The sequence below is a fragment of the Rhinopithecus bieti genome, unplaced genomic scaffold (genome assembly GCF_001698545.2).
Source record: "Rhinopithecus bieti isolate Rb0 unplaced genomic scaffold, ASM169854v2 scaffold_4658, whole genome shotgun sequence".
Taxonomy (NCBI): Eukaryota; Metazoa; Chordata; class Mammalia; order Primates; family Cercopithecidae; genus Rhinopithecus; species Rhinopithecus bieti.
The window spans coordinates 1,698,705-1,712,602 of NW_016804523.1; the positions used below are offsets into that span (position 1 = coordinate 1,698,705).

The 13,898-nt window shown below is 40.7% G+C and overlaps 1 protein-coding gene across 1 annotated transcript in view; it reads right to left on the reverse strand.

Annotated features, from left to right (window-relative positions):
* The window catches only part of PLCB1 (phospholipase C beta 1), a 258,291-nt gene that overhangs the window by 103,191 nt on the left and 141,202 nt on the right, over nucleotides 1-13,898 (reverse strand). Inside the window, exon 25 of the mRNA XM_017868878.1 lies at nucleotides 9,681-9,861. Coding sequence (XP_017724367.1) covers nucleotides 9,681-9,861 — 181 coding nt within the window. The remainder of the gene's footprint in view (nucleotides 1-9,680; nucleotides 9,862-13,898) is intronic.

The following is a 13,898-nucleotide window of genomic DNA, read 5'->3' on the forward strand; positions in this document are numbered from 1 at the left end:
TACAGGCATGTGCCACCATACCCAGCTAATTTTTGTAATTTTAGTAGAGATGGGGTTTCACCATATTGCCCAGGCTGGTCTCGAACTCCTGACCTCACGTGATCTGCCCTTCTCAGTCTCCCAAAGTGCTGGGATTACAGGTGTGAGCCACCAAGCCCAATCTCAGCTATTTTTTAGAAGACTCTCACTCTTACTGAAATTCTGCCCATACGGCATTTACTATTTTTATTTAAATTTTTTCTACTGAAGCTCCAGGACACAGAATAATTAATATTATGATTTTGTTAATATTAAATAGTATGCCACTACTGTCCAGCTCACATTAAATTGGCAATGGGATTTTATACGTGCATCAATGATTTATCTCTCTTTTATGCTGCAAAAAGAGGATTTGGGGTACACCTGTAGTTTTCTCTACCCAATACTAACTACTTCTCCAGGAAGAACGTCCTCTGCTTTCTGAGAATGGCCTCTCCCACATGTTTCCCTTGGGAACTGCTGTATTTTTTACCCCCCATCTCTTGGCCAAGGTAATTGGTCCAGGGGAGACATTAATCCAAGCCAGGTCAGTCATACTCCGACTTTTGGTTACAGGCTTGGTCATCATAGGACCCAAACAAGGTTTTCCCCAAGATATTTCCTACATGTCAGTGGAGAAATAAAACTCTGAAGGGATCAGTGCCTGTATTTTCTATCAAGGGGAAGCCTATCTGCCACTGGAAAAGAATGACACTAATACGCAGAGGAAAGCAGGGGCAGAGTTTGGACAGCCCCCTTTCTTATGTGATATACCCTGTGTACTTTTCTAGTATATACCCTTCTGGCCTAAGTTAGTCCAGCATGGAATTCTGTAGCTTGCAATCACAAGAATAAGGACAAAATAAAAACAAACAAAAACAGAAATAAAACAACTCTGCTTAATTTCTAAACAAGATAAATTTCTGTGTTTTGTGCTCAGAGTTCTTACTGCATAAGATGTGAAAATAGTACCCAGAAGAGTGATTTTCATATAATAATTGAAGTGCTTTTGACTAACCTAAAAGCAAGGTATACCAACTTATGGTGTATTTATCAGCAGGCTGGCTCTGCTCAAGGAGCCATTCAATCATTTATTAGTCACAAAACTCTGAAAGTAAACTGACTATTAAAGGTAGAGAAGAAGCGAAAATTCACTTGGACTTTCTAGGAAATAAATTAAGAGGGTATGTGGTAAACTGAATGGTAGTAAACAACATTTAATTTTCACTTTTGGTATGATTTTTTTTTTCTGTCCCAAAGGAACAGACACATCTCAATTACTTTGCTGGTGTGTTTGCCATTCATGATAACTCTCCCAGCTCAATGTTCCAAGCCTTTTAAGGAGTTAAAAGAAAGGCCCTGGGGAATAAAACTTCACGCTCGTTCTCATCTCTGCTAAATTTCACTTGCTTTAGTCATTGGAGGGCAAGAAAATGGTTTCCATGGAGGAGAATAATTCCTTGACTCTAACTCAAAAGGGATAACAAATATGTGGACAGAAATTGGTATGTTTGGAGTCTCTTCTAGGAAGGATACTCTTGGAACATAGGCAAAAAGCCAAGTCTAGAATATTCATACTTCGGGCTCAACACATCTTCCTTTCCCTTCCACTAATGTCTAAAGAAGATGTCTGTTTCTTTTCTATTAGTCAAAGCATTTACTCTGGATTTTCACTATACGTTATTTTCTTCTTCTATTTTTTTCTTAATTTACAAAACATCTGAAGTAAGCATATCACTGACAATTTGAAAACAAGCTAGAGGCAGGAGGATCACTTGAAGCCAGGAGTTTGAGACCAACCTGGGCAACATTGTGAGACCTGTCTCTTAAAAAATACAGAAAATTAGCTGGGCATGGTGGTGCATGCCTGTAGTCCCAGCTACTTGCGAGGCTGAGGTAGGAGAACCACTAAAGCCCAGGAGATGGAGGCTGCAGTGCACTGTGTTTGTACCACTGCCCTCCAGCCTGGGCAGCAAAGCTAGACTTTGTGTCTAAAAAAACAAAAACAAAAGCAAAAACAAGGAAGATGCTTATATGGGAGTGTGACCTGACCATTCGTTCAAAGAGTATTTACCTACTATGTGCCAGTACTATGCTAGTATTGATGGTCCAACCTTTCTCTGTGAGCAGACAGAGAGGGCCTTGTCCACCCAGAGCTATAATCTCTACTAGCTCCCTTCTCTTTTCAGAAGGAGAAAGTCTTGGACAAAAAGGGCAAGTATCTTGATCATTCTATGAGATATTCTTTCACACCTATAAAATTATTATTTTTAAAATTTCCATAGCTAAATAGAACTTATATTAAAATAGCTGCTTATCTGAGTCTCAATGTTATAATAATCTTTGAAATTTTTTTTCCTTGCTGAGCAAGGAGAAAACAAATGTGAAAGTCTGACCAAGGCTTCTATTCAATGTGGAGTTGCTACCTGATAAGGTTTGGTTCTGTCTCCCCACCCAAATCTCATCTTGTAGCTCCCATAATTCCCATGTGTTGTGGGAGGGACCCGGTGGGAGATGATTGAATTATGGGGGTGGGTCTTTCCTGTGCTGTTCTGATGATAGTGAATAAGTCTCACAAGATCTGATAGTATTATAATGGGGAGTTTCCCTGCACAAGCTCTCTTTGCCTACCGCCATCTACGTAAGATGTGACTTGTTCCTCCTTGCTTTCCTCCATGATTGTGAGGCCTCCCCAGCCATGTGAAACTATGAGTTCAATTAAACCTCATAGTTTGGGTATAAATTGCCCAGTCTTGGGTATGTCTTTATAAGCAGTGTGAAATGGACTAATATACCACCTTGAGTAGGGAACTAGATAAATAAATTAAGCTACGTTCATACAATAAAATAATACAAAGCCATGAAAAAGCTTTAAAAAGCATGACATGAAAATCACCATGACATAATGCTAAGTAAAAGAAGCAAATTGAAAACTATATGGATTTGGATCATGTATGTGTGTATGTGTGTGTGTGTGTGTGTGTGTGTGTGTGTGTGTGTGAATCCCATTATGGTACTAATCAGGAAAATTGACAAAAATGTTGACAGTTATTTTATTTCACATTTCACTACTAAAATCTTTTGCTTATTTGTCATTTCTTATTTAGTAGAAAATGTAACATTTCTTGGAAAAGCTAAATTATTTTTCCAAAAAAAAAATGACCCTATGTAAAGTCTGAATATTGGAGGAAGACAGATAGCACTACCACAACTGGCCTAGGGATACTTCCTGACACTGTAATTACTCCTGGCACATATACTTCATCTAGGCAACCACAGAAAGGAGAACATTCAAGTGTGGCTCCCAGATAGCTGGGAGAGCACATGGTGCTGGTAGAAATCATTCAAAGAGAGACAATGAGTTCCCTCAAGCTGTGGCAGGATATAAAAAACTGTAATACACATTTATATTTGAAGTGTATATAGATTTCCTAGTCAATTCAAGTATTGTACAGCAAAAGGCTTTCATTAAAAACAATATTTTAGGTGCATTATCTTGTTGTTCCTTCTTACAGTTTCGTAAGGTAAGAGATATTTTTATCTCCATTGAACAGGTGAGAAAATTGACATTCAGGTGGTCATGCAGTGACTTGGTGGAGGAGCAGTGGCCTGAAATGAGGACATATGACCCTAGACCCCTCACTCAACACCATTTGCATCCTGATGGGCCTGTCCATTCATAGCTGATGAGTATCTGCCCAGAGCTTGCTGTCTGAAACACAACTTTCTAACCTTCTGGGGCTGAACTCAGTTTGATGGTACTAATGTTGGTTTGGGGTCCTGGAATGACTGCTGGTGGGACAGACATGAGGGTGTGTAAGAAGAACATGAGCCATTAAGGTTGATGTAAAGAAAGAGGTGAATGGATGTGATTAGAACATATGGGAGATATGGGAAAGGGGAGAAAAGACAGGAGGCAAAGCAAAGCAAGGCTCTGCAGAGGATAACGCATATGGTGACTGTGAAAGAAATGAGGAAATCTCTTTGTGAAGCCACTAAAAAGGAGGAAGAAGAAAGAAGACAAAATGGTGGGTCAAGCACATCTGTGGCTGAGAAGCAAAAACTCCTTAACTTTACCACAAAATCCCTGCTCACTGGGCTGTGGGTGTTTAGTAGAATGTGATGCTAGAGCTGAATACCCAGAGTGATTGGAGACCCCCCAGTGAATCCCTAAGAATTTCCCCTCACCAAAGTCACTTTTAAAATTAAAACCTAATCCTAACAGTATAGACAAAACACAGGTTTAACCAGTGACAGCTCATGAAAAACAGATAAATGAATTAGAACAGATTCCCCAACCCTGTAGTTCTTCTCTGGAGCAAGAGTCCTTACCTGGGGTTTACAGACCCCCAAGCTGTTCATTGAGAGATATCATGGAGCACAAGCACTTGAATGGGGTGGAGGAAATTCCATCTTTATTTTCACTTCCGACTAAAGCAAAAAGTACCTTCCACTGTCGATGTAGGGAGGGAACCACACGCGTGATTTCCACAGGAACTATGACTTTGTCACCAACAGATAATACAATCAACTTGATGACCAAGCTGTGAAGAGCTCACTGTATTCCCCATTTCAAATAAAAGAAATAGTAGGCTTACTCTAAAATGCATTTGGAGCAAAGATACACACTCCAAAACTGTGCTTCTTCAACTTGACCATATAACAAGTCCCTGGGAATCCTATTACAATGTAAATCATGACTTAGCAGGTCTGAAGTGGGGCCTGAGACTCTGCATGTCTAACACACTCCTAGGTGACTCACGGCCCACACTTCACACTTTGAGTAGTCAAACTATAGAGTTATTTCAATGTAGAACTCTAGGGACACAGATCTTTTTTTTTTTTTTTGACAGAAGTAGAGTCTACAGAGCTTGGTGTGCATTTTACATCTTCTATGATGATATGAACAATTACATCAAAAATATCCTCTAGGTGCTTATCAATTGATAGAGTTAGGCAAATAGTTACCACATCTGTGCTTTCATATCCATTTTTTTCCTGCTTTTATTATTTCATTTCTTAGAAGTGTTTATTGTACACATCCTCTGAGTGTGTGTGGCAACTGTGTTTTATTCCTTTTCATCTCCAGTGTCTATCAGAATGTTTTGCAAATACTAAGTTTTCAATAAACATTTGACAGGGAGTTTATGGATGCCATGCTTTCTTTCTTAATTCTTGAACTGTGGATGTGGCATTTGAAATGCATAATCCTTAACCAAAGCACGTTGGTATTTAATCCCCAAAGCAATTTTGGGAGATGAAATACTGTCGGCTTAATTTTCCTCATCACCCAAATACTCCTTTTAACCTGGGGCTTACTTCTTTTTTAATTATACTTCGGTTTGTCTAATTTAGCCTGGGAGGCCTGTTCATTATTTAGAACCACCAGCAAAGATAGAACTAACACTTCTGGGTGCCTTTCAGTCAAAAGATTTCCTGACAGAACAATCTCTGGTTATTACAAATGGAGCCAGTAGGAAGCTTTGGCACACACGTCGCAGCTAAAGGTAGGTAGTAAAAATTGTAAATGCTCCCAAATGGCCATAAAATAAACACTGTGTGGTACTAATTCCAAGATATTCAGGCTTTAGTCTTCCTAACAAGGCAGGCATAGGTGTGTGTAGCAGGTACTGGGACTTTACCTAAAACCCAAATCCACAATCACAGTGGTGCAGGGGTGAGCACTTTGAGTGGGTAGCTTACATTTGGTCTGAAAGAGCCAGGTTGGCTTGGGCATGTATTTATGTCTCTCTGAACAGTCTTCAAAACTTTTACAACGTGTACTCACATTCCTTCTTAGGGAGAAGGGAGTGGAAGGGCATATGGTGGAGTTGCCACCTCTAGTAGGATTTCTACCACCTCCCTAGCTCCTCAAGTGCAATTTTCCCACCTACAAGCTCAGCTGGTTTTCCTCAATTCCCAACCAACCTTCTCTTCCAGTAGAAAAGCTCCTGAGCTGCTTTCTACACCCTCATCAGTGGGATTCCATATGGTGCCTCATGCTCAGGTATTGTTTCTGGGATGTTTAGGTTTTGCATGACTTTCCTGTGACTTTAGCACCCTATTTCTGCAGCTCAAATCTCCCCAAGAGGGCTTCTTGGGATGCTTTGGCTTCTGTTTTCATCTGTACTCTGAATTCCTCTTTCAGGAATCTCCTGTGAGTATCAGGCTTCCCTCTCACTCTGCTAACTCTCTTCTGAATTGTCATGTGTCTTTCCTTGGGGAATGGTCTTGCCCAGGGGTTGGGGCCCTGGGGAAACTCCAGATGATTATAGTTGGTGATATGGTTTAGCTGTGTCCTCACCCAAATCTCATCTTGAATTCCCGCTTATTGTGGGCGGGACCTTGTGGGAGGTAATTGAATCATGGGGGCAAGTCTTTCCCATGCTGTTCTCATGATGGTGAGTCTCATGAGACCTGATGGTTTTAAAAAGAAATTTCCCTGCATAAGCTCTCTTTATTTGTCTGCTCCCATCCATGTAAGACGTGACTTGTCTTCTGCCATGATTGTGAGGCTTCCCCGGCCACGTTGAAGTCTAAGTCCAATTAAACCTCCTTCTTTTGTAAATTGCCCAGTCTCAGGTATGTATTTATCAGAAGCATGAAAATGGACTAATACTGGGGTGTCCAGACTTCTTTATTTATTTATTTATTTATTATTATTATTTTTTTTGAGATGCAGTCTTGCTCTGTCACCCAGGCTGGAGTGTAATGGCATGATTTCGGCTCACTGCAACCTCTGCCTCCTGGGTTCAAGCGATTCTCGTACCTCAGCCTTCGGAGTAGCTGGGATTACAGGCACCCACCACTATGCCTGGCTAATTTTTGTATTTTTAGTAGAGACAGGGTTTCACTATGTTTCCCAGGCTGGTCTTGAACTCTTGAACTCAGGTGATCCACCTGCCTCAGCATCCCAAAGTGCTGGGATTACAGCTGCGAGCCACGGCGCCCAGCTGGGATGTCCAGAATTCCAAGCAACACTCCCCCGTTAGTAAACTTGAATCATCTGCTGGAGACCCTAGGACTCCTTAACCCCTTGGACTGCTGTTGGCCTGAACTTTGGGACGGCTCTTTCCTAGGAGGCCACTTCCCATTAATGTACTGGGAAGCACAGCCCCAGAGTGGTTCTTGTGGAAGTTTCTTCAGATCACATCAGTCCTCTGCTCAAAAGCTTCCAACAGCTCCCACCTCACTCCTAGTGAAAACACAGAGGCCTAGAGACCCAAAAAGATCTGTCTCCCACCCCAAAAGTCCCATCTCTCTGACCTGATGCCCTATAATCCTCTTCAGGCAGAGCCACCCTGCTGTTCCCCCAACACTCAGGCCCATTTCCAGCCCAGAGTCTTTGCACGTCAATCCTTCTGCCTGGAGGAATCCTCCTCCCTGTGTTGGGTGTTGTGAGTTCTTCACCTCTTAAGTCAGATGTTGCCTTCTGCGTAAACCTTTCTATGTCTACTCTATTTAAAATTGCCAAGCATACTCATCATCCTTCCCCAAACCGCCCCTCCCTATTCCCCCATTTCTGATATTGTTTTTCTCCTAAGCCCTTATTACTACCTAACATACTACATATTTTACCAACTTATTTTGTTTATGGTCTGACTCTTCCTTCTACAATATAAGCTCCATAAAGCTTAGGATTGTTATTTTTATTTACTACTGTTTAAAAATATTAAACAAGCAGGTGTTTAATAAGCATTTGTTCAACCATTCAATTCATTGTTCAATGAATGAATGGATGAATGCCTAATTTATTAGGATTTCTTTTTAAGGTGATGAAAATGCTCTAAAATTGATTCTGGTGGTGGTGTACGTATCTATGAATATACAAAAGCCATTGAACTTTAAAACGAGTGAATTGTATGACATAGGAAATAAAGCTGATTAAAGAGAGACAGGCATGGCATTCCAGGTATCACAATGAAGAAGTTTGCTGTGTGTTCTCTGTGTGAGCAGGATACCAGAGAAACTCCTTCATTTTGATGATATTGGCTTGAAACCTGAATTAGCAGAGGCATCTACACAATGGTTATAAACCAGGGGCTCTAGAACTGAGGACCAAGGTTCAAATCCCAATGGCACCACCTTCTAGTTGTGGAACCTTGGAAATGTCACTAAAGTTTGCTATATACATTTTTTTATCTGCAAAATGGGACTGACAATAGCACCAAACTCTAACAGTTATTGTGAGAATTGAGTAGGACGTTTCCTGTAAATGACTCAGTATAGAAGACAGCCCCATGGTGAGTGTTTAATACATGGCCACTATTTTAATTTTTATTATGTTCTGGAGTACTGGGGATGAGTTGCTGGAGAAAGTCAGATGGCAGTAGTTGTAGCCAGGTCTCAAAGCCATTATTGCCTGTTAAAATTTAATTTGACTTTCTCAGATCTGTCAAGACAATCCCTCCTTATGCCCGATCCAACCCCTGCCCAGACATTCTTTCACTGTTTTGATCTTACTTCAGTAGTTCACAAATAAGGCAACCCCTCGAAATCGTGTGGGGCTTGTTAAAAAGCAAATCCCGAGTCTCACATGTAGGTATTAGGCAGTAGTTCTTAAAGTCTGGTCCTGGGACCAGAAGTAGGAAAACACCAGCCCTAAAAGAGATCCGTTGAAAATTTAAGGTAGGCCCTAAAAATCTCTTCTAACAAGCTCTCCAGGTGATTCTGATGCATGCTCAAGTTGAGAATAACTGGCCTAGTTAGAATTTGATTTTCAATAAGCAATTCATGCAATTTTGATCTACTCATTGCATACAGTCACTGGGGAACCAGCACTAGAACAACAGAATTACATTGAATCACCTATCATACAGTGATGCCTAAATCATCTATAGGCTTCCAACCTTACAAGCTGAAGCAACTCAGAATTCTCTTATATGCACAGACCCTCAGCAAAGAAATGGACAGTTTCTACACATATCTCTTAAAACCCATTTCTTCTGGATACACTACCTTAATTTCTATCAAGCTTACTTATTTCTTTGGTTTTGGCATACGCTTGTTTTCAAGGATATTTTATTTAATCTATCTGTCACCAAATATTTATTGTGTCCCTACAAGGACACAAGGAATCAACAAAAATGTAGAGAATGTCTCAATTCATGAGAAAACATTTTGGAAGATAAAACTGATTATTAATGGTGAGAATGGCATTTCCTTTCACAGGGAGCCTTAGAAATTGGGTAGCTAACATTCTGTGTTGGCCATTTAGGTACTGCCTTTTCTAAATATAGGAGAGTGGACAGTATAATTTTAAAAAAATTCTTGCAAAGCCCAGTGCTACCAAAAAAAAAAAAAGGGGAAAATTTGTTTGCAACATGTTCTTAATTTCTTAAACAAAGGTAAGTGTTTTCTATTTCCTTGTGAGATTTCAAAGATTCCCAAAAGCAATTACAAACTCAACGTAAGTTAGTGAAAATAAAAATGGTAAAATATAGCCTTATTGGCAGAAGACAGAGAAGCTTGGTAAAGGTGCTAAGACAGTCAGCCTTATAAAAATAGTAGTGTGATGGACACCGTGTCAACTAAACAATCTCTCAAGTTGGTGCCAGTCACACCCGCCCTTGTTTCCTTTTAGATATTCAAAAGCATCCACAGTTTTCTATAAGAAAGAGAGTTCCAGTTGCACAAACATAAATCATGTTTCCCAGGCTTACCAGTTTAATATGTTCTCGCTTCTGGTATTTTTCACTATAATACTGTTCTTGTCGAAGATTAAGCAGCTGCTGCTGTTGTTTGTCCTTCAAGTCTATTAATTTTTGGGTCATTTCAGCATCCAGGGCAGCGAGGTCTTGCTCAATCGTTGATGAACCATGATCAGGGCTGCTGGGTTCCGATCTGCAAAGACACAGAGCTTGACTCACAAAACAGGAAGCCCATAACAAGGTGGAGGGAAGGTTATTCACCAGAGTTCCTCCTAGAGAAAGTTCTCTGTTTGGAAATATGTATTTTCATAAGCCACTTGGGGTAGAGGGTGAGACCCCAAGGACAAGCTTAGCAACAGTGTCTCCAATCCCAGAGACTGAATGGAATTCACGGTGCTATAGAAAGAGGCAGGGGCAGAAAGAAAAGCAAAGAGGCTGGGGGCCCCGGGCATGGCAGTGGTGAGAATAATAATCTCCCTTTGGGAAAAACAGTGTCTAATAAAAAATTTTCAGGTTTTAATCTTTTTTATTATTTTAAAATGTGACAAGTGTAATGGCATTCCCAGTTACCTTTCCCATATGAAAACTTCAGTGGACACTGCATTGAGTAGACTTTGTTAGAGGAAGCTAAAGATGTGCCTTGTTTAGCATCAGGGGTGATGATTATAAATGGAGAGCACGTGTAGATGCCTTGTGCGGATAACCCTCCTGGCTGCCATCTGAGTTCTGTTTCTTAACAATTTTATTGTTGTTGTTGTTGTTGTTGAGACAGAGTCTTGCTCTGTTGCCCAAGCTGGAGTGCAGTGGCATGATCTCGGCTCACTGCAACCTCCACCTCCCACGTTTGAGTGACTCTCCTGCCTCAGCCTCCTGAGTAGCTGGAACCACAGGCATGTGCCACCATGCCTGGCTAATTTTTGTATTTTTAGTAGAGATGAGGTTTCACCATGTTGGCTAGCATGGTCTCAAACTCTTGACCTCAAGTGATCTGCCTGTCTCAGCCTCCCAGAGTGCTGGGATTACAGATGTGAGCCACCGCGCCTGGCCTCTTAACAAGATTTTTAACAGCAAAGACACACTATGAAAATAAGGCTCTTTGGAGGCTTCACCAACTTCACTGATATGTTTACCCAAATGGCAGTTTCCACACAAACTTACAAGGGGAAAGAGATGGGTTAGTTCATTCTAAAATATTTCGAATGCTTCCTCTGAGCAACATGACTTTCTCTGCATTGTTCTTAGAGAATCATACAGATATTAAGAAGGTTAGGATGAAGGTCAAAATAAATTAAAGTAATTATCATTAACTTATGGTGTGATTCCTTCCACTTTTGTACTCTGTATTATTACCTGTAGGAAACAATGGAAAGAAAGACAGAGTATTGGGAACAGGGTCCAAAGAGTAGGTATGCTCTTTTCATTTATATGGAATCCCTTCCAGAAAGACTAAACCACCACCTAAGACATCCAACACATCAGACTCTGCTTCCATATTTTTCACTTGTGGTCTGATGAGCCAGGTAAAGTTTCTTAGAATCAGCTGTTACTAATTCTGGTTGCTTTTTCTTTGAATTGGGCAAGTATCAGTGGCATCACATGGAGAAGGGAGTTGGTTGAAGCTGGTGTTAGAATCAGATTTTGTCAAATAAGGAATGCAGAATTCTCTCAAGTTTCTTTTTGCATTTTTATGTGCAATGCCAAATGAGGACGGACATTCTATAAGGCTCCTCACTGCAGTGTTGAGGGGACCTTTCCTCTTGGCATGACACAGGTAACATTGAATTATCTGTTTTCTTTTTTTTTTGTTTTTAGCCAGGCTGGAGTGCAATGGCATGATCTCAGTTCACTGCAATGTTCACCTTCCAGGTTCAAGTGATTCTTTTGCCTCAGACTCCTGAGTAGCTGGGATTACAGGCATGCACCAACACCCCGGCTAATTTTTGTATTTTTAGTAGAGACAGGGTTTCTCCATGTTGGTCAGGTTGGTCTCGAACTCCCAACCTCAGGTGATCCTCCTGCTTCAGCTTCCCAAAGTGCTGGGATTATAGGTGTGAGCCACCATGCCCAGCCTGAATTATCTTATATAGCAGGAAGTCATTGTAGCCAGGGAATAAAGGCATTTCTTCAATCAGTTCCAACCACCCCAGCAGAGGCAGCCCTCATTGCTGACCATCCCCCTGTGGGCAAGGCACACTCATATCCAAGTAAGTCGGTATACCCATCTCCAGCTTACATTTGAGGAAACCGGGCTGTGTGAGATAATTGGTCAAGGACACAACACGGAGGCGCAGTAGTGCAACTTGCCCAAGGCCAAAGATTACAGGGGCAGAGAAGGGCAACACCTGTGCTCTTACGAGCAACACAGCATGACTGCATGCCATGTCTGGACCAAAACTATTTTTGAGTAACCTGTTCTTCACATTATGTAGAAAGATCACTTGAGATGATGAATATTAAAGAAATTGGTGTGATTCATTCCAATTTTGTACTCTGTATTATAATCTGTAGCAAACCGGGAAAGAGAGATACAGTATTAGGAACAGGTTGGGTGTGGTGGCTCAAGCCTGTAACCCAGCACTTTTGGGGACCGAGGTGGGCAGATCACTTGAACCCAGCAGTTCAATGTCAGCCTGGGTAGTAAGACCCCATCTCTAAAAAAAAAAAAAAAAAAAATTAGCCAGGCCTAGTGGCATGCGACTATAGTTCCAGCTACCCTGGAGACTGTGGCAGGATGATTGACTGAGCCCAGGAGGTCGAGACTGCAGTGAGCTGTGATCATGCCACCGCACTCTAGCCTGAGCAAAAGAGCAAGACCCTGTCACAAGGAAGGGAGGGAGGGAGGGAGGGAAGGGAAGGATGGAAGGAAAAAAAAGGAAGGAAGGAAGGAAATAAGGAAGGAAAGAAATAACTTCAATGGATGTAATGTCCTTCCATTCATTTATCTGAGGTGTTTTCAGGATTTTATTGCGTATCAAGAGAGATGGAAGACAGATAGACATAATCAGACCCACTGGCTTTGCCACTTGAAGAAAAGCTCCTTATGACATATCTTTAGATACTATGTACTAAGGGATTTTTTTGGTTTGGTTTTGTTTTGACGGACAATACAAAAAAAAAAAAACAAGTGAACAACATCTCTGCATCTTCTATAAAACAAAGTTGAAGGCATTATCCCCTCTGCTGGTTGTATAAGATCCATGAAATTAAGTCTGTGGCAATTTAATACTAGGAAAATGCTTGTCTCTCTTGGAAGACTCAGCAAGTTTCCTTTAATCAGACAAGGAGAATTATCAAACCCATATTCCTTTTCTCAGAAGCCAAGAACTGAATTCAGTGTTCAAGGACAGAGACGACATTAAATGGTTGGTGCTGTCTGGTAGAAACAGAATGAGAACTACATATGTGATTCCTTTCATAGACGTAATTTCAAACTTTTAGTAGTCACTTCAAAAAGCAAAAAGAAATGAATGAAATTAATTTTAATAATATATTTTATTTAACTTAATATGCCCAAAATATCATTTCAACATGTAATTAAAATAAAATCAACAGATATATTTTAGATATTTTACATTCTTTTTTAAAAAAGTGAAGTCTTAGATATCTGGTGTGTATTTTATAGTTATAACATATCTCACAAGCAACATTTCAAGGACTCGAGAGCCACCTATAGCTAGTGGCTCCCATATTGGGCAGCAGGTCTAGATAATTTGTCCAAAGCTCAGTCTATGCCTGTGTGCGGTTTCTCTTTCTATTTTCATGGGATTTTTACATACAAATCTTCTATGATGTTACTTCAATATTCTACTGGAAGTTTGCAGGATATGACTTATAAGTATATACAAAAATGAATAAACAAATACGTACAGTGAAAGGAAAATAAATCTCGTGGCCCCAAATCACTAAGCTAAATGGAAAAGTCTAGCTGGGAATGGCTTAGGGCCAAACTGCCTCCCATTCTACTCAAAGTCACTCCTCTGCTTACTGAGATAAATGCATATCTGATGGTCTCCTTTGAAGAGGCTAATCAGAAACTTCAAAAGAATGCAACCATATGTCTCTTATCTACCTATGACCTGGAAATCCCCTCCTGGCTTCTGTCTTCCTGCCTTTGCTTTGAGTTGTCCCGCCTTTCCAGATAGAACCAGCGTTCATCTTGCATAGGTTGAGTGACGTCTCACGTCTCCCTAGAATGTATAAAACCAAACTGCTCTGACTACCTTGGGTACA